The sequence below is a fragment of the Protopterus annectens genome, chromosome 10.part0 (genome assembly GCF_019279795.1).
Source record: "Protopterus annectens isolate FY-2018-M chromosome 10.part0, PAN1.0, whole genome shotgun sequence".
Lineage (NCBI taxonomy): Eukaryota > Metazoa > Chordata > Ceratodontiformes > Protopteridae > Protopterus > Protopterus annectens.
Genome location: NC_056744.1, coordinates 375,532,654 through 375,559,547, shown reverse-complemented (window position 1 = coordinate 375,559,547; position 26,894 = coordinate 375,532,654). Strand labels below are relative to the sequence as shown.

At 42.5% G+C, this 26,894-nt stretch overlaps 1 protein-coding gene across 1 annotated transcript in view; it reads left to right on the top strand.

Moving 5' to 3' along the window:
• LOC122813145 (cell adhesion molecule 3-like) overlaps window positions 1–26,894 on the top strand; it is a 394,215-nt gene that overhangs the window by 115,430 nt on the left and 251,891 nt on the right. The window contains exon 2 of the mRNA XM_044085295.1: window positions 26,441–26,590. Coding sequence (XP_043941230.1) covers window positions 26,441–26,590 — 150 coding nt within the window. The remainder of the gene's footprint in view (window positions 1–26,440; window positions 26,591–26,894) is intronic.

The following is a 26,894-nucleotide window of genomic DNA, read 5'->3' as shown; positions in this document are numbered from 1 at the left end:
TGTCAGCATGAAAATCGAGTCTATATTACCAGATCGAAAATCTGTTTCAGCGAACACCACAAGACCGTCACGTATAACACGAACTATGGTAACGGCGAAGTTCAATACCATGAAACACGAAATGTCGAAGTGTCATGGTTGGCCATCTGTGGTATAGCTCCGTAAGGTAAGTGTGCGATAGTTACAGACCTTAGGGTTAGGGTGCGGGTTAAGGTAAGTTCATAGATAGTAATGTATGTAAGGTTTAGTGTAAGGTTAGAAGTAGGGTTTTAAGTGTATGTGTGTGGATTATTTGTTTTGTTTGGGTATATGTCTGTAGGGTAAGTGTGCAATACTTACGGACCTTAGGGTTAGGGTGCGGGTTAAGGTAAGTTCATAGATAATAATGTATGTAAGATTTAGTGTAGGGTTAGAAGTAGGGTTTGGTTAGTCTATGTATGTGTTTTACTTATTATGTTTGGGTATGTAGTATGTAGCGCACGGTGGTGTTGGCCAACTATGATGATTTGAGATTTGAAATTTTGCGGTTTTGGGGGTTCGGCATATTTGCAGTTTGCGCTATACGTGTCGGTCTTGTGGTGTTCGCTGAAACAGGTTTTCGATATGGTTATATACTCCTTGAAAATCAATACATTCAAATCAGTCATTGCCATTTGTGTCTATATATCAGGTTTTCAGCTAAAAACAGTCTCCTGGATAACAACTGGCACAGAAGGAGAAAATCTCATGTTGGGTGATTTAATATTGACTGGTTCATAGAACCTGACCAGTAGTCTTTTCCCACTCTAAATCTCTACAGTCTTGACTAAGACATCACCCCCATAACTAGAGATGACCAAGTGACAGTAAAGGCTTCACCCTTGACTGGATCCTCTCTTCCATGTCTGACTGTACAGCACAAGATGGCATCTGTCAAACGCCATTACAAGCTGAAATCCTGTATTTGCCATCCAGGATTATGCAAAAGTAAAAAAAAAAAACTTCAGAGATACATCACACTTTAATGATGGTACTTTTTACAGGACATCTCAACAATTTGACTGGACCCCTTCCCCAACCTATCTCACACTATATAAAACTGAAGAACACTTGCGTGTTGTTGTTGTGTCTTTCAGCTTTTCCCGGTTAGGGGTCGCCACAGCAGAACTCCGGTCCACTAATGATTGGCAGTTGATTTTTACGTGCCGAGTTGCCAGCCCTGATGCACAACCTTCAACGAAGGTACACCCATTCATGCATGTCTCCACGCAGAAGACTCTCTAGCTGAAAATCGAACTGGACAGCGTCTTACTGTGAGGCGACAATGCTACCACAGCACCACCACTGCGAAGTGAAGAACACTTGCGTGTATCCCTCCAAAATCTTCTCAACAGTCTGGCTCATGATAGTGAAATAAAGCATCACAATGAAGTCTGTGCCTTGGCTTATAAGTGAAATTAGAATGCATGTATATCACTGTTATACATTATGGGAAACATCACCAGAGTAAAACTTCTCAGTTCCTTCAACACTGTAATGACCTTTGGAACAAAAAATAAATATTCCTTACTATCTAATAAAATAAGGTATTAACTTCAGCAATAAAAGAAGCATACAAACTATATCTATTGGCATTTTAGATGCCACTGTACAACCTAGGGGAAAAGCCACAAACATGTTTTCCACCTGATCTTTGCACCCTCAGAGTAACCAAAAAAAAAACCTCAGTGGCCATAAGCTGAAGAAGGCATAAATCATTCCACTCCCTTCATAAGTTCATAGGTAGGTACTAGGCTATCAGCCCGAAGGCCTACATAAGCCTAGCCAACAAGGTTCCCTGGCTTACACTACCCAAGAAAGTTATTTTCCTATGCCACTGTCAAGCAGAGACACAGAAGTGATCCCCGGGGTATATTTCCTATTTCCCATCCACTAATCAAGATTTTTCTTGAAGAGTGCTAATGAAAAACTTTGCTTGACATAGATGGGTAACCTGTTCCAGAGTATGGGAAGTCTCTGGGAGAGGATTCTATCCCTCCAGCATGTCCTGTTTATTGTAGTGACAAGGTTTAGGTCCCTAGAGTGTGTAGCTCAGAGGGATTGGGATTTCTTTAGGTGTAGCATGTCCAACAGCTCTGGGTTTGACATAGCTTTATATGTTAGGCAGAGATCCCCTCGGAGTAGGCGATATGCTAAGGAGTAAAGCTGGAGTTTCTTGAGACGGTCAGTGTAGGGCATCTGTTTGAGGCCAGTAATTCTCTTTGTGAGGTACTTCTGTGATCTTTCCAGCTGCTGCAGATGTCTTGTGAGGTACATTCCAAAAAGGGCGTTGTACTCTATAATGGGTCTAATGAGTGTCGAGCAGAGTATTCAGTGTACACAGACCATCCATCTAACCATGCCAAACATATCCCCTACCTTTCAACTTTCCCATCACCAAATCATTAGTCTGCAAACTTATCTTTAAGCTCAAATTTGCTTTCCCAACTGCAGTTAAGCTCCCAGACAAATAGCCTCATAACTGATGGATTATCCTATAATCTTTCTGTCTTAATTAACCAGCCTGTCAGTGAATTACCCAATAGTATCCTCTATCATTATTCCTTTACAAGAGGTAGTACCTCTAACTGACCACCTATAGACCAATTGCCCTTCTTTCCACACTCACTAAAAGCCTTTTAAGCTATGGAAACAAACCACTCTCTAGCCACCTAGATGTCCTTGATTTAGCATGGTTTCTGCTCCGCCCTCTGGAGAATCAGAACTGGCTTTTACTGACTTTTTCTAAACTGAACTCAAGCAATGGCTTACCTGCCAGCTTACTCTTTCTTCAGCTAAGGAAAACTTACAACAAAGTCTCCCACCATCTGCTGCTTACTCATAGTTTTACTCTACAAATTAATCTGATTACATCAAATGGATTTTTCGCTAGCTCTCAGAATGTACCCAAACAGTATGCTGGTCTGAGGTGATCTGATAGCCAAACCAATCAGTAGAGATGTTCCCTCTAGAACAGTCCATTGCACAGCCCTATAATATCTTCATCAGCAGGACACCCACCTCTTTTCACAAGTATAATGAATCAGGCATGCAGATGGCTTATCCCTCGTTTGCTACAAAACCAGAGAAATCCGTTCACATTTGCAAACATCATTCTCTTTCATCCAAAAATGGCTAACCACCTCTGGTCTAGAAGCAAACCCTAACAGCACCTAGACTATGCTTTGGTCAAGTAATATTCCTTACTCTTCAATCCCAGTGCACCTTGTTATGTACAGCATAAGAATAAAACAGCTGATGATACTGAACTCTTAGTAGCACCCATTAGCCACAAACTCAAGTTCAGTCAAACCATTAATGGAATTGTTTTAAAACGGCAAGATTTTGGAAGCTACAGAGAATTAAGCCATTCCTAGCTGACAATAGTTCTATTACCACATTTCACTACTTGCTGCTTGCCCAACTTTTCTGTGCTTGCACATTTTTTGCAAACCTAAAAAATGCCCAGTTCTCTGGACTTCAAATCTGTAACAGAATTGCTCAGGAGATCATACCACTGCCGCACCCTGATAAAAGTTAGTACACTCAAACACAATCATCATCTTAAAAAACTGAAACTTGTAATCACATTCTACATTCTTCCATTGATGGTCCCATAACCAAATCTACCACGCATACCCGTAGACTGAAATCAAATAATGTAAGTAAATCAGCAAAGGCAAAAATTCAAGAATGTGGCTATCTGTTCTTGGTCTACAGTGCTAAGTTCTAGAATAACATTAACCCAGACAAAAGAAACACATGGAAATTCCATCAGGTTAAGAAAGATAAAGCACTTGACTTATGTGGTTCTGTCAATGTGATTTGGAAATGACTTACGATTTTCATACCACAACATCCCCACCGTCTGCTACCTTATTTTCACCCTTCCAGGACAACAGTTCCTTCCTTGACCACTATGCCTCCTTCCCCTTATTATGACACCCTTTATGGTCTTCTCCTTTAATCTTTCCCTATCAATCCCAGTCTGGTCTTCATTTCATTGTTGTGACAATTTTGCTGTATTGTATTATATTATTGTTGTGACAATTTTGCGGTATTGTATTATATTATTGTTGTGACAATTTTGCGGTATTGTATTATATTATTGTTGACAATTTTGCTGTATTGTATTATATTATTGTTGTGACAATTTTGCTGTATTGTATTATATTATTGTTGTGACAATTTTGCGGTATTGTATTATATTATTGTTGTGACAATTTTGCGATATTGTATTATATTAATTGTTGTGACAATTTTGCTGTATTGTATTATATTATTGTTGTGACAATTTTGCGGTATTGTATTATATTATTATTGTGACAATTTTGCTGTATTGTATTATATTATTGTTGCGACAATTTTGCGGTATTGTATTATATTATTGTTGTGACAATTTTGCGGTATTGTATTATATTATTATTGTGACAATTTTGCTGTATTGTATTATATTATTGTTGTGACAATTTTGCGGTATTGTATTATAGTATTGTTGTGACAATTTTGCTGTATTGCATTATATTATTGTTGTGACAATTTTGTGGTATTGTATTATATAATTGTTGTGACAATTTTGCTGTATTGTATTATATTTTCATCATCCCTCTCTGCTACACAACCTAATAGCAGCAACACTCTTTTCCAAGGTTTTCTTATGAAAGCAGTTCTTTTCTCCATAGATTCCAAAAGGTTTGACAATGTGTATTAACAGTTTTCTGTATTATTGTCAGACTGCCTCTTTTGATGATGTGTGTAATTAGAATGTAAGATTTCTGTATATTACCTGACAAATTATCTGTGGCATGTAGTTTCATAAATATCACTTAAAGATTACATTCTTGAATTACTGACTGTTCGTTAGTGGATATAACCTTAATTAATTATATATAACTATGTGATTATGCACCACAGTATGCAAGTTTTTGCATTAAAATTATGAACCATTTTATATATTTTTGCATTTTGCTATTCATTTTTTTATTTACATTATTTGCTACTGTATTTATTGAAAATGTTCTCATCAGACTCAACTAAAAATGGGTTATACCAAACTGGGCTTTCTTTTACAATAACCCATGAGTGGGTGTGGGTATATGCGGATTTACCAAAGGTTAGTATGGTTTGATCATGAGGGCAAAGCTCAAGTGATTGAACAACACCAATCATAGGTAAATCCTGATATACCCACACCCACGAGTTTGTTATTGTTATTATACAATGACATTATTTAAGAAAGAAATTGCTTACCTTTCTTAAATAATGGAACCATAATTCTCATCCACATAGCTTCCTGTTCTTCCCAGTTTGTTGATATTCTGTGCATAACCATGGGACTTACATTCCCATGTTTGCACATCAGTGCTGTTCATGTTCTATGCATAACCACAGGACTTACATTCCTATGTTTGCACATCAATGCTGTTCATGTTCTGTGCATGAACACAGGACTTACATTCCCACGTTTGCACATCAATGCTGCTCATGTTCTGTGCATGACCACGGGACTTACATTCCCATGTTTGCACATCAATGCTGTTCATGTTCTATGCATGACCATGGGACTTACATTCCTACATTAGCACATCAATGCTGTTCATGTTCTGCACATGACCATGGAACTTACATTCCCACATTTGCACATCAATGCTGTTCATGTTCTGTGCATGACCATGGGACTTACATTCCCACATTTGCACATCAATGCTGTTCATGTTCTGTGCATGACCATGGGACTTACATTCCCACATTTGCATGTCAATGCTGTTCATGTTCTGTGCATGACAATGGGACTTACATTCCCACATTTGCACATCAATGCTGTTCATGTTCTGTGCATGACCATGGAACTTACAATCCTATGTTTGCACATCAATGCTGTTCATGTTCTGTGCATGACCATGGGACTTACATTCCTATGTTTGCACATCAATGCTGTTTATGTCCTGTGCATGACCATGGGACTCATGTCCTGTGCATGACCATGGGACTTACATTCCCATATTTGCACATCAATGCTGTTCATGTTCTGTGCATGACCATGTGACTTACATTACCACATTTGCACATCAATGCTGTTCATGTTCTGTGCATGACCATGGGACTTACATTCCCACATTTGCACATCAATGCTGTTCATGTTCTGTGCATGACCATGGGACTTACATTCCTATGTTTGCACATCAGTGCTGTTCATGTTCTGTGCATGACCATGGGACTTACAGTCCAATGTTTGCACATCAATTCCGTTCATGTTCTGTGCATGACCATGGGACTTACATTCTCATGTTTGCACATCAATGCTGTTCATGTTCTGTGCATGACCATGGGACTTACATTCTCATGTTTGCACATCAATGCTGTTCATATTCTGTGCATGACCATGGGACTTACATTCCCATGTTTGAACATCAATGCTGTTCATGTTCTGTGCATGACCATGAGACTTACATTCCCACATTTGCACATCAATGCTTTTCATGTTCTGCACATGACCATGGAACTTACATTCCCACATTTGCACATCAATGCTGTTCATGTTCTGTGCATGACCATGGGACTTACATTCCCACATTTGCACATCAATGCTGTTCATGTTCTGTGCATGACCATGGGACTTACATTCCCACATTTGCACATCAATGCCGTTCATGCTCTGTGCATGACCATGGGACTTACATTCTCATGTTTGCACATCAATGCTGTTCATATTCTGTGCATGACCATGGGACTTACATTCCCATGTTTAAATATCAATGCTGTTCATGTTCTGTGCATGACCATGGGTCTTACATTCCCACATTTGCACATCAAATGCTGTTCATGTTCTGTGCATGACCATGGGACTTACATTCCCATGTTTCCACATCAATGCTGTTCATGTTCTCTGCATGACCATGGGATGTACAGTCCCACGTTTGCCCATCAATGCTGTTCATGTTCTGTGCATGACCATGTGACTTACATTACCACATTTGCACATCAATGCTGTTCATGTTCTGTGCATGACCATGGGACTTACATTCCCACATTTGCACATCAATGCTGTTCATGTTCTGTGCATGACCATGGGACTTACATTCCCACATTTGCACATCAATGCTGTTCATGCTCTGTGCATGACCATGGGACTTACATTCCCATGTTTGCACATCAATGCTGTTCATGTTCTGTGCATGACCATGTGACTCACATTACCACGTTTGCACATCAATGCTGTTTATGTTCTGTGTATGACCATGAGACTTACAGTCTCATGTTTGCACATCAATGCTGTTTATGTTCTGTGCATGACCATGGGACTTACATTCCCATGTTTGCACATCAATGCTGTTCATGTTCTGTGCATGACCATGGGACTTACATTCCCATGTTTGCACATCAATGCTGTTCATTTTCTGTGCATGACCATGGGCCTTACATTTCCATGTTTGCACATCAATGCTGTTCATGTTCTGCACATGACCATAGGACTTACATTCCCATGTTTTCACATCAGTGCTGTTCATGTTCTGTGCATGACCATGGGACGTACAGTCCCACGTTTGCACTTCAATGCTGTTCATGTTCTGTGCATGACTATGGGATTTACATTCCCACGTTTGCACATCAATGCTGTTCATGTTCTGTGCATGACCATGGGACTTACATTCCCATGTTTGCTCATCAGTGCTGTTCATGTTCTGTGCATGACCATGGGATGTACAGTCCCATATTTGCACATCAATGCTGTTCATGTTCTGTGCATGACCATGCGACTTACATTACCACGTTTGCACATCAATGCTGTTTATGTTCTGTGTATGACCATGAGACTTACAGTCCCATGTTTGCACATCAATGCTGTTCATGTTCTGTGCATGACCATGGGACTTACATTCCCATGTTTGCACATCAATGCTGTTCATTTTCTGTGCATGACCATGGGACTTACATTCCCATGTTTGCACATCAATGCTGTTCATGTTCTGTGCATGACCATAGGACTTACATTCCCATGTTTTCACATCAGTGCTGTTCATGTTCTGTGCATGACCATGGGACGTACAGCCCCACGTTTGCACTTCAATGCTGTTCATGTTCTGTGCATGACCATGGGACTTACATTCCCACGTTTGCACATCAATGCTGTTCAAGTTCTGTGCATGACAATGGGACTTACATTCTCATGTTTGCACATCAATGCTGTTCATATTCTGTGCATGACCATGGGACTTACATTCTCATGTTTGCACATCAATGCTGTTCATATTCTGTGCATGACCATGGGACTTACATTCCCATGTTTGAACATCAATGCTGTTCATGTTCTGTGCATGACCATGGGTCTTACATTCCCACATTTGCACATCCAATGATGTTCATGCTCTGTGCATGACCATGGGACTTACATTCCCACATTTGCACATCAATGCTGTTCAAGTTCTGTGCATGACAATGGGACTTACATTCTCATGTTTGCACATCAATGCTGTTCATATTCTGTGCATGACCATGGGACTTACATTCTCATGTTTGCACATCAATGCTGTTCATATTCTGTGCATGACCATGGGACTTACATTCCCATGTTTGAACATCAATGCTGTTCATGTTCTGTGCATGACCATGGGTCTTACATTCCCACATTTGCACATCCAATGATGTTCATGCTCTGTGCATGACCATGGGACTTACATTCCTATGTTTGCACATCAGTGCTGTTCATGTTCTGTGCATGACCATGGGACGTACAGTCCCACGTTTGCACATCAATGCTGTTCATGTTCTGTGCATGACCATGTGACTTACATTCCCACGTTTGCACATCAATGCTGTTCATGTTCTGTGCATGACCATGGGACTTACATTCCCACATTTGCACATCAATGCTGTTCATGCTCTGTGCATGACCATGGGATTTACATTCCCATGTTTGCACATCAATGCTGTTCAGTAGAAGTAGCAGAGAAAACAAACTCTCCTTTGCTTTTTTTAACTTGAAAAATTAGAAAACTCAGTGGTAAGAGAGTCTGCAGAGACAGCTGAGAAATACAAGGAAATCAGGCATGTTTTTTAATTTGCAGAATGTACCTGACCTTTCTTGTATTTCATCTGTCTTCCATATATAACTCTCAACTTCTTAGCTGAATAAATGTGGACAAAGCTTTAAATAACAGGTGCAAAGGCCCCAAAATAGGGACAGATTGTAAATGTTGCTCTTATATACTTAGAAAGCTGTTACAGTAACAAGATTTGTGTTAGCGTGCATTGCCTGAAGGACAAACTATGAATGCTGCTATTATAAACTTAGAAAGCTGCTGGAATAATTGAATTTGTGTTACAGTACATTGTCTGAAGCATATGAAGTCTGAAACTCAAATGTGTGTCATTATTTAGTGACTTTGCTTTTCAGTGATTTGTCAGAAAATGATAGATTTTATGAGGAACAGACCACAACTATGAGGCAAAAATTTGTACAGTTGAAAAGTATGCTTCAGTAGCATATACAAATAGAAGAAAGTTTAGCCATTCAATGGTAATTTAGTAACTGGGATTTATTCTGTTTATATATACTGGATTTACAATGGGCACACTGGTTGGTCTGTCCAATCAGTGTGCTTGTTGTTGAATAGTAATGACTATTCATTGTATAATGGTCAATAAATGGAAACAAATAAATTATCTTTTCACTAGCTATTGTGTCTAACAACCAGCTTTCACCTTTTTTTCCCCTCATGTATGTCTGACAGGTTGCTAACTTTTACTGGTCTTTACATTTCTCTTACATCCTGCTCTGCTCTTTCATCCTAACTTGATGCCCTGTTACTGTAAATTGCTACTCCCTTATATTTCCTTTTCTGACTTGCACCAACAATTGACAATCTGGAATTTTCACTCTGTTCATACTTCAAAAACATCTGACTTGCACATTGTGTCAGAAAACTTTCTACTCTTCATTCTATCCGTTCTCTCTTCTGCCATCACATGGGATTCCTATACCTTTATAGTTGCTTACATCTTTCTTGTTTAACCAACCCCCCCCCCCCGCAGGCCTTCTTTGATTCTGTTCCCGGTATGTTCCTCACAGTACATCTACCTTACTTCAGTGGCACAGTTATTGTAATATGCATTTGCATTCCATATGTTAGCAAGGCTGTCCTAGCCAATGAGAGGAGGAGTCTTTTGGTGGCTTAGAAGATCTCTGTTTTCTTGTCACTTGAGCCCCCCAAATGACCAACTAGCTCAAACTACTGCTCAACCATCCATTTCCAGAGGCAGACATAATGGCTTAATGGTTAAGGTCTTCACCTTATAGGTTCATAGGTAGGTACTAGGCATTTATAAGGCTAGCCAGAATGTGTTGGCTTTCGCTGCCCCCTTAGATTAGTTCCCTGTGCCTCTGTCCAGCAGAGCCACTGAAGTGATCCCTGAGGTAAACTTTCTGTTTCCCATCCACTCGTCAAGGTTTCTTTTGAAGAGTGTTACGAGGAGCTCTGCCTAATGTAGATTGGGATCTTGTTCCACACCATGGGAAGTCTCTGGGACAGAACTCTATCCCTCCAGTATGTCCTATTTATTGTTGTGGTGAGGTTTAGATCCCTAGAGCATGTGGCTCAAGGGGATAAGGTTTTCTTTAGGTGGAGCATGTCCATCAATTCTGGATTGGACATTGCCTTGTATGTCAGGCAGAGATCACCTCTGAGTAGGCGGTATGCAACCAAGTACAGTTGTAGTTTCTTCAGTCGAGCTGCATATTTGAGGCCAGTGATCCTCTTGGTGAGGTACTTCTGTGGTCTTTCCAGCTGTTGCAGGTGTCTTGTAAGGTACATCCCAAATGGGGTGTTGTACTCTATGATGGGTCTGATGAGTGATGAGGAGAGGGGCACAATGACCTCTTTTGATTTGGATGTGAACCCTTTTATGATTAGGTGGGCCATGTAGAAGGATTTTCTAACCACTTTGGCAATGTGATTATCAAAGGTGAGATTACTATCTACTTGGGTCCCCAGATCCCTTATTATGTCTTCCGTATTTAGGGGACTACCACTTATGTGATAGTTTGTTTTTTCCAAAGGGGATGACTATGCACTTTTTGGCATTTAGGTTGAGGCCATGATTTTGACACCAGGTATCAATCTCAGTGAGACCCTTTTGGAGGATGTCTGTGTCAGCCGGACTGTCAATTATAGCCCCTAGTTTGCAGTCGTCTGTGAACTTGGTCAGCCATAGTCCTCCTGTGCTTGCCTGTACCTCTGAGAAGTATATGCCGAACAGGAGGGGTCCTAGGACTGAGCCCTGGGGAATGCCACTTGTAACCGGTTTAGAGTCGGACCTAGCTCCCGCAACTCTCATCATGTGGGCTCTGTCTGTGAGCCAGTTGGCAACCCATCTTGTGATGTAGGGGTTTATGTTCAGGCTGGTGAGCTTGTCTATAATACCAGAATGGGGAATAGTGTTGAAGGCCTTAGTGAGGTCTAGGTAGGCCGTGTGTACCACCTTTCCCTCGTCTATAGCCTTGGTAACTGTCTCAAAGAATTCCACCAGGTTTAGGAGGCATGATCCACCCTTAACAAAGCCAAACTGGGTAGGATCCAGTGTTTGGAGGTTCCCAATGTCCCTGTTAATGAGTTCCATGATTATGCGCTCTATAGCCTTGCAGACCAAGCTAGTCAGGCTTATAGGGTGATAGTTCCTGGGGTCTGTTGTGGCTCCACCTTTGTGGAGTGGAATAACCATTGCTGTGCGCCACTCTATGGGTACATAGCCTGTGGAGAGGCTGAGTTTGAACAGTGTGTTTAGGTGAGGGGTTAGTTCATCTTTGAGCTCATGTAAAATGCAGCCTGGAACACTGTCCGGTCCCATTGATGCTGTGTTTTTGGCTTTGGAGAGGGCTGTTTTAACCTGAGTGTCTGTGATTTCAGGGATTCTACATTCTTCTGGTATGGTTATGGGCCCTTTTGGGGGTGAGAGGGGGATGAAGTTTGCGCTGAACCTGTCTGCCTGGATGTTGGTCGATATCAGTCAGTTCAGTGTATTTTGTGCCATTCTGCACTAACTCCGAGCAGATCTGCACATTGCCACTTAGATTCTTGACATAGCTAAAGAACGCCTTGTAGTTATCTTTGGAGTCCTTGGCAATTTTTCTTTCAAAGCTCGCCTTGGATGATTTTATGAGGGATCATAGTTTATTGCTGATACTGATCAGGGATGTCTTCCCTTCTTGGGATTTTATTCTTTTCTGTACTAGTTTCCTCCTTCTATTGTACAGCTTGTTTATGGCGAGAGTCTACCAGACTGGTTTCCTTTTCTTGGAGGAGTGAGTCTTGGTTTTGCTTGGGATGGCATGATCCATGCATTCTTGTAGGTGCCTATAGAATGCATTAGTAAAGGATTTTGCAGCTTGGACAGCATTATCCTTCAGCACAGGGGCTTTGAAACTTTCCACCTCGGTCTTAAGTAACGTGAAGTTTGCTTTTGAAAAGTTTTCTTGTCCGGGGGTGGGGGCGAAATGTGGATATCCAAAGTGATTTGTTTATGGTCAGATCTAACCAGCGAGGGGTTGACCTCCGCTGTGGAACACCGGTCACCCATGCTGGTGATGACCAGGTCCAATATGTTGTCACCTCTGGTGGGAGTGTTGACCAGTTGAACCAGGGCATTTGAGTTTATAAATTCTAGGAAATGTTGGGCAGTTAAAGTTTGGGTAATTGAAATCACCCAATATTAGGGTGTTTGGTAGGACCTTTACGTTTCTCAGTGTTTCCAGAAATGTGGAATGGGAATCCTGGGACATGGTGGGTGATCTGTAGCAAGCTGCAATTTGAATTGCAGTTTTGCCCGTTGTTAGCTGCACGTGTTTGATCTCTGAAGCATCATGCTGTGCCACTAACCTGGAGGTGTGGGTATCCTTGATGAATATGGATACGCCCCAGCCTTTTGTATTTCGGTTTGGGTTCTGGGGCCGAAATGTATGGTATGGTATGAGTTGGAGCCTGGTAGTGCTGGGGTGCTCTCTGGAGCCTTAAACCAGGTTTCTGTTATTGCACATATATTGACTTTCTCCATACTGAGGAGTGCCTCGAGTGTGTGCATTTTGAGGTTTAGACTTCTGGCATTGAGTAGCATTACCCTCAGTTATTTGTTGCTTGTGCTATTTATGGTGGTGGGTTTGTCTTTTGAGCCTTGCCTAAAAAAGGCACTATGGGGCCGGCAAGAGCCTTGGCCAGTATTCGAAAGCTTAAGGGTGATAGGTGCAAGTTGTCTCTAGCGAACCAGCGTGGCTTGTCGAGCATGTCATCCCAGGCAGACAGACACTGGATCTCCTTTGAATGACACCAGAAACTTAGCCAATTGTTGAAATCAAAAATTTTTTCTTTATATCGTGGTATCATTCTTGGTGAGGGCAGGATGCTACTCAGGCTTAGGGTCATACCAGCCTGGGCTACGTGATCAGAGAGCTCTTCCATGTCTGTTTTCATGTAGTCCAGGGAGGTATGGCTCAGGTCATTCACACCAACATGGACAATGACAGAGTCATATATGTACTTGTTCTGGAGTGACCTGAGTGCTTGTGTTATGTGGCGGATCCTGGCACCCGACAGGCAGTTAACAGTAACCTTCTCCTTATTTAGCCTAGTGAGTGGGACGTCAGTGTGCCTGACTATAGAGTCACCTATTACTAGTATGTTGGGTATGTTATTTTGCCTTAAGTGCTGTGATTGCATGGCACACTGGTTTTGTGAAGTATGTGTTTCATGGTTTGTGTTGGGGGGTGGAGGTTGCTTGGATGTTTGCTTTGGAGGTCTCTGCTGGTTTTGCAGATTTTTATTTAGAGCTTCCGAGTATGTTTTCATGTATTTATCTGTTTTTTTGCCGGTGCTGGTTTCATAGGTCTGTGTGAGACTGGTGGTGTGATGCAAGTAATCCCCTTCTCCTCTTGACTGTCTGATCCAGTCTTGGGTTGAGAGAGCTTAGCCTCCAGTTTGGCTGTATAATTGCATCTCTCGCATATATTAGTGTTTGGTGGTAGGAGGAGGGGGTTGTCTGTGTACATGAGGTAGTTGTAACATTGCCTCAAAATGCCCAGATTCACCAGTTGGACTGGAGAGTACACCTGAAACTGCCCTTTGGACATGCCTGGATAGGTACAGTGAACTGTTTTACTGGATGGCTGGTAAGATCGAATAGAAAGCCTTGTCCTTCTGTACAGTACAGGAGGGTCTAGTGCTAGGGTTTATAAGTGCTTGCTATACGTTTTGAGCAAGTGCCGGGCTGAGAAATGAATGGCTTGAGTGCTTAAGTTGAAAGTATGTCTAGTTCCAAGGGAAAAATTGAAGAGGAGACTTTGTGGAGCCGGGAATAGTTTTACCCTAGCTAACCGGCGCTGCCCAGCGCGTAAAACCGGGCAAATACGGTATTTTTAGCAGGGAAATGAAAAAGATAGAAATTAGCCCAAATGGCCAATAAACTACTAATTTCTGGGCTGAAACCACTCCTCCAGGAACAGATGGCTGCTCAAAGCTCTCCTCTCTCACAGGTGAACAGAGAACTTCCTTCTATCCAAGTAAGGTATGGGCAAACACAGAGATTTGTAACACAGCCCTGAATTCAGCACTAACCTGAAAACTGGACTATACTAGCTTAGAAAGGTGGTAAACAAGAGGAGGAGAAGGTAACCACACACACCACAAACCCAGTCTCACATAGCACTAGCACAACCTCATATCACACACACAAACACATAAAAACATACTCGGAGGCTTTGACCAAAAATCTACCAAAACAGCAGAGGCCACCAAAGCAGACACCCAAACAACTACCACCACAGACCAAGACACATGCAACACATAGACCACAAAGTCAGTGTGCCAAACAGTCACAGCCCTTAAGGCCAAACACAATGCCAGACACTCTTGTCATAGATGACTCCATAGTCAGACACACTGATGTCCCACTCACCAGATTGAGCAAGGAGAAGGTCACAGTAAGCTGCCTGTCGGGTGCTAGAATCCGCCACATAACGCAAGCACTCAGGTCACTCAACAGCAAGTACAAGTATGACTCAGTCATTGTCCATGCTGGTGTGAACGACCTGAGACGCACCTCCCTGGACTACATGAAAAGGGACATAAAGGAGCTCTCTGATTATGTAGCCCAGGCAGGTATGACCCTGACCTTGAGCAGTATCCTACCTTTACCAAGAATGATGCCACAGTACAGAGAAAAGATGATCAGCTTTAATAATTGGCTTAATCACTGGTGTCATTCAAAGGGGATCCAATGTCTGTCTGCCTGGGATGACATGCTGGACAAGCCATGTTGCTTCGCAAGGGACGGCTTGCACCTGTCACCCCTGGGCTTCCGGATATTGGCAAAGGCTCTTGCCACCCCCATAGTGCCTTTTTTAGGCCAGGCTCAAATTCTAAACCTACCACCCTAGAACAAAACAAAGGAAAAAAACTAAGGGTAATGCTGCTCAATGCCAGAAGTCTCAACCTCAAGATGCATGCACTCGAAGCCCTTCTCAGTATGGAGAACATTGATGTCTGTGCTGTGACTGAAACCTGGTTCAAGGCTCCTGAGAGCACCCCGGCACTATCAGGTTTTACCTCATATCATGCGTTCCGGCCACAAAATCCGGACAACACCAAGAAAGGAGGAGGGGTGTCCATATTCATCAAGGATACCCTCACCTCCAGGTTGGTGGCAATGCACGATGCATCGGAGACCATCCAGGTGCAATTAACCGTAGGCAAAACTACTCTACAATTTGTAGCATGTTACAGGCCACCCTCTCAAACTCAGGATCCTCACACAGCATTCCTGAAAACTCTGGAGGGGATAAATGTAACCCCAAACACCATCATACTAGGTGATTTCAACTATCCAAACATAGACTGGGATCACTACACAAGCCCCAACACTCTAGCCCAAAGGTTCCTAGAGTTCATAAACTCTAATGCCATGGAACAACTAGTCACCATGCCCACAAGAGGTGAAAACATACTGGATCTCATCATCACAAACATGGGGTCACAATGTTCAACACCGGAGGTATACCCTTCATTGGTGAGATCAGATCATAAACTCATCTCGCTGGAAGTCCACATCCCGCCCCCACCCCAGATAAAAAAGACCACAGTGAAGAACTTCTCTAAAGCTGACTTCACACTTCTTAGGACTGGTGTGGTCTCTTTCAAGGCCCCTGAGCCAGCGGAAACCATCACTAAAGCCGCTGAATCACTTACAAATGCCTTCTACCAGCACCTCCAGGACTGCATGGATCAGGCAATCCCAAACAAAACAAAGACTCTTTGTACCAAAGGCAGGCGTCCAGTCTGGTGGACCCCAGCCATAAACAAACTCTACAACAAAAGGAGAAAGCTACTACAGGATAGAGCAAAATCCTCAAAAGGGAAGACACCTTTGATCATCGTAAGTAAAAAACTAAGATCTCTCATAAAATCCTCCAAAGCAAATTTTGAAAGAAAAATTGCCACGGACTCAAAAGGCAACCACAAGGCCTTTTTTAGCTATGTTAGAAACCTGGGAGGAAACTCCCAGATATGTTCAGAACTGGTTCAAAATGATGTAAAGATCACTGAACCTACAGACATTGCCAACATACTGGCTGACAGGTTCAGTGCAAATTTCTCCCCCCCTCCCCCCCAAAAGGAGAAATATCTATACCAGAGGATTGTATCCTCCCAAACATCTCAAATGCTCAAGTAAGAACAGCTCTCTCCAAGGCGAAAAACACAGCATCCATGGGACCAGATGGTGTCCCCGGTTGTGTGCTCCACGAGCTCATTGAGGAATTAAACCCGCAGTTAGGGCAGCTATTTAATCTTAGCCTCACCTCAGGATACGTACCCAAGGAATGGTGTACGGCTACTGTGGTCCCATTACACAAAGGCGGTGCCTCCACCGACCCTGGGAACTACCGTCCCATCAGCTTGACAAGCCTGGTCTGCAAAGCTATGGAGAGGATCATTATGGAACTCATAAATAAAGACATAGGGGACCTGCAGACATTGGATCAAACCCAATTTGGCTTTGTCAAAGACAGATCATGCCTTTTAAACTTGGTTGACTTTTTCGAAACAGTCTCCAAGGCCATCGATGAGGGCAAGGCAGTCCACACAGCCTACCTTGACCTGGCAAAGGCCTTCGACACGATACCCCACTCAGGCATTATAGAAAAACTCACCAGTTTAAATGTAAACCCATACGTCACAAGATGGGTTGCAAACTGGCTAAATGACAGAACCCACAGGGTTAGAGTTGCTGGCGCCATGTCAGATTCCAAGCCTGTCACAAGCGGTGTCCCACAGGGCTCGGTCCTAGGTCCACTCTTGTTCGGCATCTACTTTTCGGAAGTACAGGCAAGCACAGGAGGATTATGGCTGACAAAGTTTGCAGATGACTGCAAACTGGGCGCCATAGTTGAAAACACATCAGACACAGATATCCTTCAGAAGGGTCTCATAGAAATGGATAACTGGTGCCAAAGCCATGGCCTAAAGTTAAACGCTAAAAAATGCATAGTCATACCCTTTGGGAAAAACAATGTTACCCCTAGCTACCATATTGGTGGCAATCCACTAAGCACAGAAGAGGTTATCAGGGATCTGGGAACCCAGGTCGATAGTAACCTCTCATTTGACACCCACGTTGCCAAAGTTGTTAGGAAGACCTTCTACATTGCCCACCTGATCATGAAGGGTTTCACATCTAGGTCAAGGGAGGTCATCATTCCCCTGTACTCATCACTCATCAGACCGATGATTGAGTACAACGCCCCATTTGGAATGTATCTGACCCGACACCTGCAGCAATTGGAAAGGCCCCAAAAGTTCCTCACCAAAAGGATAAAGGGTCTCAAAATATGTCCTATGCTGCCCGACTGAAGGAGCTCCAGCTCTACTCAGTCACTTACTGCTCAGAGGTGACCTGTGCCTGACATACAAGGCCATGTCCAACCCGGAATTAATGAACATGCTTCACCTCAAAAAATCTAAATCCATCAGATCCACAAGAGCACGAGACTTAAACTTTGACACGGTCATAAATAGGACGTGCTGGAGGGACAGATTCATCACCCAGAGACTCCCTATGCTGTGGAACAAAATCCCGGTACATGTGAGGCAGAGCACCTCGCTGGCCTTGTTCAAGAGAAATCTTGACCAATGGATGGGAGATCGCAGGTATACCCCAGGGATTACATCAGTGTCACTGCTTGACAGAGGCACAGCAAAATAATGGGCATAATATCCTTCAATCGAAAGGGGTGGCGTAAGCCACAAAAACTCTGGGCTAGGCTTATAAATGCCCTAGGGCAGATAGCCTAGTATGAACCTATGAACCTATGAACCTATATATATATATATATATATATATATATATATATATATATATATATATATATATATATATATATATATTTTTTTTTTTTTTTTTTTTGTTTTTTGTTTTTATTTTAGAAAATAAAGCAGATACACAAAAAACACTTTAAATGCACAGAAGAGGATACTTGTTGTATATATTGACTTATTGTTATATTATACTAACTTATTATTATATTATAGACACCTTGGGTCATTGGGTAGACTTAAAATGATCGCTCAGGACAGTTAACCTACTATTTATCTAGGGATTCTGATGATGTCTTTTACTTGTGAGATGAAAGCGCTAAACCTGTTTGATTTTTTACAACAGCAGTTTGTTTTTAAACATTTTTAAGCTGTAAGACAATAAATGCTTTGTGGATACAAGTTCTAGTCCCTTGGAGCACCTGGTTTATTTTATTACTATTTATCTATGAACATTGTGGTCTTAGATCATTTCTTTTCTTGCTGTGTTAACATTTGGATCTGGTAATATTTTGTATGTCCTGGCCACCTGTCATGTGCTTCATTCTGCCTTACCTAGAGCTCCACTTGCAAAGTTATCACCATCCTTGTTGCTGATATATTCTGTGACATATGTGCTTCTTCAGAAATCCTTAAGATGCTTTCTCACTTTCTGTGCAGTTTCAGGAATGCAACAGTTCAGGCTACCACTTGTACACTCCATTCTGCTTTCCCACTCTACTTGACCCTCCGTGTGACTGAATTTGCAGTTCCCCGAACTTTTCCACCCTCCCTCGACCCTCTATGTGACTGAGTCTTCAGTTCCCAGAACTGTTCCACCCTCCCTCAACCCTCTGTGTGACTGAATCTGCAGTTCCCAGAACTGTTCCACCCTCCCTTGACCCTCTGTGTGACTGAGTCTGCAGCTCCCAGAACTGTTCCACCCTCCCTTGACCCTCTGTGTGATTGAGTCTGCAGCTCTCAGAACTGTTCCATCCTCTCTCAACCCTCTGTGGACTGAATCTGCCATTCCCAGAACTGTTCCATCCTCCCTCTTCTCACCTGCCATCCCCGCTATAGGCCGTCCTAGGCTGCCTGTGCCATGTCTCCTACCTGCATCTATTAAGCTACTCCTCCTGTCTGTAACACTTTTGAAATGTCTTTTACCACCTGTGCTTGTCCAGTCTAAGTTCCCTGAAGTAAAGTTCAATGGCACCATAGAGGCTTTCAAAAAACCTTTAAAGGAAAATGCCAAATGCTCATACTTTCACACTACTAGTTAAAACATAAGAGCTTCAGAATTTGAAACTTTAAACTAATGCGTAACACTGTATGTTAATTCATGTGTGTCTTTGCAAGTGAGTGTATATTTATAATTTCATAGCATGACTGTTTTGGATATTTTTCCTTCTGTACAGCATAGAATGCAAACCTAATTGTACTTAACATTAAATTATTTGAATCCACTGCAACTTGTCTAGTATCGACTCATCTAATAATGTCAACTGATTTTCTGTGTACACGTTTTCCGGCTTGCTAAAGTTTATATCTGTAACAGTAACAGTACTTGGAACACATCTAGAGCCTGTTTACTGCCTTTCCTGTGTTGCACTTAATTTAAAATCGTTTTTTTCTCTAAAAACTGCATTTTACCTGATTTTGGCCTAGCACTCAAATGTGGGGTCATTTATTGCACTGTTGTGATTATTTTGCTGCTTGTGTATCTCTGCTACCTTTAAACTACAACAACAAGAAAAAAAAAAACGAAAAAATCTTGCTTTTTTCCCACTTTCTGAAAGTTAAGAAAGTTCAGTTACAGATTTGCTGTTCTGAACTGTTTGGAAGTTTCTAGAAGGCCAGTGCTTGCTTGGGCTAAAGGGAAGTCTCTGTGTTCACCAGTGGGAGTGGTTAACACTGAACAGCCTGCTTGTCCCTGGAGGAGTGGTTACTACCTAGAAGTTGTAGTTTTATTGGCCATTTTGGGTCAATTCTAAACTCCTTGATCTGTCTCTCTTAAAACCCTACAAGTCTCTTTTTGCGCGGTTTTGCGAATTGAGCAGCATCGGGCAGCACCGCCTAAACAGGTTTAAACTATTCCAGGCTCCACAAAGTCTGCTCTTCACTTTTTCCCTTAGAACTGTTCAAACTCTCAAAGTAATCACTCTATTCTCTTTCTAAAGCCCTGCACTTGCTCAGCTCTTATAAGGAAACACTAACTAACTAAAGCACTACACCCTCCTTGACTTCTCATAAGTATTAGACTCCTGATTGGTCCTTCCTGATCAAGTGAAAAATCAGTTCCCTTCCCTAATCTGATCAGTAAAAAACAGTTCCCTATACTAATCTGGTATGTCCAAGGGTCAGTTTCAAGGTTACTCTCCAGTCCAGCTGGTGAATCTGGGAATTTTGAGGCAATGTTGCAATTTCCTTATGTACACAGACAACCCTCTCCTCCTTCCAACAAACTCTAATACATGTGAGAGATGCAGTTACGCTGCCAAACTGGAGGCAGAGCTCTCTCAACCCAAGACTGGCACAGTCAGTCAGGAGGAAAAGGTAACCACCCACACCACAAATCCAGTCTCACACAGACCTATTGCATCTGCATACCCAACACATAAATGCACAAAAACATACTCGGAGGCTCTAAATAAAAATCTGCCTAAACAGCAAAGACCTTCTAAGCAGATATCCAAGCAACAGCCACCCCTCAACAATATCCACAAATCACATATCTCACAAAATCAGTGTACCTCACAGTCACAGCCCATAAGGCCAAACAACACACCAAATACACTTGTTATAGGGGACTCTATTGTCCGGCACACTGATGTCCCACTCACCAGACTGAACAAGGAGAAGGTAAGTTGCCTGTCGGGTGCCAGGATCCGCCACATAACGCAAGCACTCAGGTCACTCCAAAGCAAGTACAAGTACGATTCCATCATTGTCCATGCTGGTGTGAATGACCTGAGACGTACCTCCCTGGACTACATGAAAAGAGACATAGAGGAGCTCTCTGACCATGTAGCCCAGGCTGGTATGTCCCAGACCTTGAGTAGCATCTTGCCCTCACCAAGAATGATGCCACAGTATAAAGACAAAATGATCAGTTTCAACAATTGGCTAAAGTATTGGTGTCATTCAAATGGGATCCAGTGTCTGTCAGCCTGGGATGACATGCTCGACAAGCCACGTTGCTTCACTAGGGATGGCTTGCACCTGTCACCCTTAGGCTTTCGTATACTGGCCAAGACTCTTGCCACCCCCATAGTGCCTTTTTTAGGCAAGGCTCAAAGGACAAACCCACCTCCATAGAAAACCCAAAGATAAAAAAACTAAAGGTAATGCTACTCAATGCCAGAAGTCTAAACCTCAAGATGCACGCACTCGAGACTCTCCACAGTATGGAGAAAATCAATGTCTGTGCAGTAACAGAAACCTGGTTCAAGGCTCCTGAGAGCACCCCAGCACTACCAGGTTATAACTCATACCATGCGCTTCGGCCCCAAAACTCGGACTGAAGCACAAAAGGAGGGAGAGTATCTATATTCATCAAAGATACCTACACCTCCAGCTTAGTGGCACTGCACGAAGCATCAGAAATCATCCATGTGCAACTAACAGTGGCCAAAACTGCCTTTCAGTTTGTAGCCTGCTACAGAACACCCTCCCTATTACAGGAATCCCACTTGGCATTCCTGAGAACACTGGAGAATATGAAGGTCTCTCCAAACACTATGTTACTGGGTGACTTCAACTACCCAAACATTGACTGGGAAAACTACTCAAGCCCAAACACCCTCGCCCAATGGTTCCTTGAATTTATAAACTCTAACCCAATGGAACAACTGGTCACCACTCCCACAAGAAGGAACAACATATTGGACCTGGTCATCACCAACATGGGGACTCTATGTTCCACACCAGAGTTAAACCCCTCATTGGTAAGATCAGACCATAAACAAATTTCCCTGGACATCCATATCCCATCCCCACCCCCAGCCAAGGAAATCACTGTAAAGAATTTCTCCAAAGCCAACTTTACACTTCTCAAGACTGAGGTGGAATCCTTCAAAGCCCCTGGGCCAGAGGAAAATACAGCCCAATCCGCAGAATCCTTTACAAATGCATTCTATGAGCACCTGCAGGAATGCATGGATTGTGCTATCCCAAATAAAACCAAGACTCACTCCTCCAAAAACAGGAGACCGGTCTGGTAGACACCGGCCATAAATAAGCTATACAACAGAAGGAGGAAGCTACTACATGACAGAGCAAAATCCCAAAAAGGGAGGGCATCTCTGATCAGTATTAGCAAGAAACTTCGATCCCTCATAAAATCATCAAAGGCCAGTTTCAAAAGAAAATTTTCCCTAGACACTAAAGATAATCACAAGGCCTTCTTTAGTTATGTCAGAAACATGGGCAAAAACTCCCAGATATGCTCTGAATTGTTGCATAACGGTACAAAATATACCGAAACTGCAGACATAGCCAACATCCTGGCAGACAGATTCAGCACAAACCTCTCCCCCCCTTCCCCCCAAAGGAGCAAACGCCTATCCCAACTGAATGTAACCTCCCTGACATCACAGATGCACAGGTGAAAGCTTCCCTCTCCAAAGCAAAAAACACAGCATCTATGGGACCGGACGGTGTCCCAGGCTGTGTCTTACACGAGCTCCAAGAAGAACTGAACCCTCACATTAAGTCACTGTTCAAACTTAGCCTTACTACAGGATATGTACCCAAAGAATGGCGTAGAGCTACAGTGGTCCCACTCCACAAAGGTGGTGCCACAACAGACCCCGGAAACTATTGCCCCATAAGCCTGACTAGCCTGGTCTGTAAAGCTATGGAGCGTATTATCATAGAACTCATAAACAAAGACATTGGGAGCCTCCAGACACTGGACCCTACACAATTCGGCTTTGTTAAGGGCAGATCTTGCCTCTTAAACCTAGTTGATTTCTTTGAAACAGTTACCAAAGCCATAGATGAGGGCAGAGTAGTTCACACAGCCTACCTGGACCTCGCAAAAGCCTTCGACACAATACCCCACTCGGGCATCATAAATAAGCTGACCAGCTTAAATATCAACCCCTATATCACAAGATGGGTTGCAAACTGGCTCAGAGATAGAACCCACATGGTCAGAATCGAAGGTGCCATGTCCGAATCCAAACCAGTTACAAGTGGCATCCCACAGGGCTCAGTTCTGAGACCTCTCTTGTTCGGTATATACTCTGAGGTTCAGGCTAACACGGGGGGATTATGGCTGACAAAGTTCGCAGATGACTGCAAACTGGGGGCCATAATTGAGTTATGACATCTTTTTTTCTGGAGGCAATGCACTTATTTATGAGATGCTTTTCTGACCAGTTTAGAAACATACTGGTCGAAGGATAGGTTGCTAGTAACTGTGTGCCCAGGCCTCTTACTACCAATTTGGTGATTAAAGTGTTGTTGTCAACGTGATACTTGGCAGACCTTTTCTGAAGGGGAAGATGATGCACTTTTTAGCATTTAGCTTGAGCTTGAGGCTCTGGCACCAGTCGTTGGTTTGAGTAAGACTCTGTTGAAGGGTTGCAGTGTCATTGGAGGACTCACTGGTAGCACCCAACTTGCAGTCATCTGCAAACTTTGTTAGCCATACTCCCTTTGTTTTAGCCTGTACTTCCGAAAAGTAAATTCCAAACAATAGGGGTCCCAGCACCAAGCCCTGTATTACTCTGCTGATTACTGGTCTGGTGGTGGATTAAGAGCCTCCTATTTTAACTGTGTGTGTTCTATTAGTGAACCAGTTAGCAACCCGCCTGACAATATACTGGTTTGCATTCAGCTGTGCAAGTTTATCTATGATGCCTGAGTGAGGGATGGTGTCAAATGCCTTAGCCAGGTCTAAATAGGCAGTATGCATGGTTTTGCCTTCATTCACAGCTTTGATAACTGTCTCAAACAAGCCCACTAAGTTCAGTAGGCACAATCTCCCTTTGACAAATCCAAACTGGCATGGGTCCAGAGTTTGGAGATTGCCTATGTCCTTGTTGATGAGGTCCATGATGATTCTTTCATTACTGGTCTGTAATTACCAGGGTCCATGGAGGAGCCCCCTTTGTAGAGGGGATGACAGTGGCAGTTTTCCACTCTGTGGGAACATACGCAGTGCTTAGACAGTGGTTGAAGAGGGTACTTAGAGGTGTTACTACCTCTTGCATTAAGCAATTTAGGAAGCAGCCAGGGATGTTGTCTGGTCCCATAGATGCCATGCTTTTAGCCTTTAGTGGTCATTTAGGACCTGGTCCTTCTTCTCTTCCTTGCATTCCTTCTCTTCCTCATTACCGCCCTCTCTCTGTATGCATCATTCTTACTCCTCCCTTGAGCCCCTTCTGCATCTGGCAGATTTCCAACCTCCTGGCTTGCTCTGCCCACCTCCGCTCCCTGTCTACCTTAAGTTTTTATATTTTCCTGGCTGATTTCAACGTTATTCTTCCTGTCCTTGCTTCCCTCTACTAGATCCCAACTCTAAACAACTGCCAGTTCTCCTTTCACTTTTCTCACACTACATGTCTCAAGGTCCTGTTATCATCCTGTCTGTCTGCCTATAATGGACCTACACAGGTTGTATGCTCCCTGCTCATTTTCTGTATCTGAACTACCTTAGTCTATGGTATCTCAATCCTCTGGAAGACTCTGCACCCACCTCCAACCAGGAGGCTCTAAACCGCAATGCCGTATTACTCCAAACACTCCTAATCCAGCTCAGTTCCTCAGCTCTCATCTTATCTACTTTTTTTCCTTTCAGTTTTTAATTCTCTTCTAGTTTTTTGTATCATTAGCTGTTTAAATGCAGTCATATTGATTGGTTCTTATTTATGTATTCTTAATCTCTCTTGCTAATACCTGCCTATCAACTGCCTCTGGCTGTATTCCATATACTATGTCTGGCAGTAAATGCAGAACATTAAGGAACTGCTAACAAGCTGTTTCTGTGGTCCCGTGGTCCAGGGTTTGATTCCCACAACCTCCATTTCCTAACTGTGTGACTCTGAGTGAGTCAATTAACCAAACAGAGCTACCAGGTTAAGTCTGAAAATGGTCCATCAAGATCAATGCTCTACAATGGTAAAAAAATACCAATAAAATAAATAAATACTTAATCCTTCTCCATTAACCGTTCTGTTATTCTATGTCAAAGTTTTAATTATCAAACCATTCTATATGTAGTGCATTCCAGTCTTATGAGCCTTTCTAGATGTATAACTGCTGTATTTAATCTATTCCCTGCATATCATTAGCTAATTGCATTTGAGTGCATTGCATTACTGTGTTTGTGACAATTGCTTTACCATATGGATTTAATATGTATTGTATCTGTGATATAGATCATGGCTGAAGGCCAGCACATGTATCTGGTTAACAAATGCTAAATACATTAATTATTTTTACAGGTTTGGATTTGTTCATTGCCATTATGTGTATCCTATACAGTTTTAGATAAAGCTAACCACCCAAGCTAGGACCCTAGGTTATTTTTAAGACTTTTATGCAGACAAAATTTAAAGCCTTCCTAAAATATGGTATGCTTTATCTTCTGCTGTCTGAGTAGTGTCATATGTCACCTCAAAGCAACATTTGGGGTTCACATGGTAAGACCTCCCAGCATGCACCTTGGATATACTATCCACAGCAGTTATTGTATGTCAGAGTCCCTTCTTTATGTAATGGTGTGAGATTTATTCCCAGTGGGATAAGCTCAGTTGTCTGTACCAAACCTTTTCAAGTTAGTTTTTTGCTTCTATTACAATGCTTTTTTATTTAAAACACTGCTATTAGAACAGTCCCACTGTGTCAATGCTTACCTCACACTGCTCCTGAAGGAAAGAGTGTAACAAGTAATGCATACCCATAATGTGTAAAGTACAATATGATGACTTAAGATGCTGTAATGAGTGAATTACAAAAGCAGAGGAAGAATCAGGTATAAACTGTTGAAAAGGCACATTATAATGGGATCATGACAGGATATACATTAAATGCTCCCTGGGTTTAGAGATTTATTTCAACAAATTTTCTGCTTCTTCTAGATCACTGGATGCACCAGCCTGTAACGTCAGACAAAATCGTGAAACAGAATGATACTGTTGTGCTGAACTGCACTGTTCAAGATAATGACGAAGGCACTCTACAGTGGTCGAACCCGCTGATGCAGACACTGTACTTTGGTGACAAAAAAGGTAACAGGCATGTGTGTGTGTGCATGTTTGTATGTATGTGTGTGTGTGTGTGTGTGTGTGTGTGTGTGTGTGTGTGTGTGTGTGTGTGTGTGTGTGTGTGTGTGTGTGTGTGTGTGTGTGTGTGTGTGTGTGTGTGTGTGTGTGTGTGTGTGTGTGTGTGTAAAAGAAAGAGAGACAGAGAGATGGAGATAGCAAGAGAGAGAAATAGATGATGAGTACAGGTGTGTGAAATTACGTGTCTTGTGTCCTGTTAGTACAGCTCTGTAGTTCAGAGGGATGAAGCCCTAACTTTGACCTTGGCAAC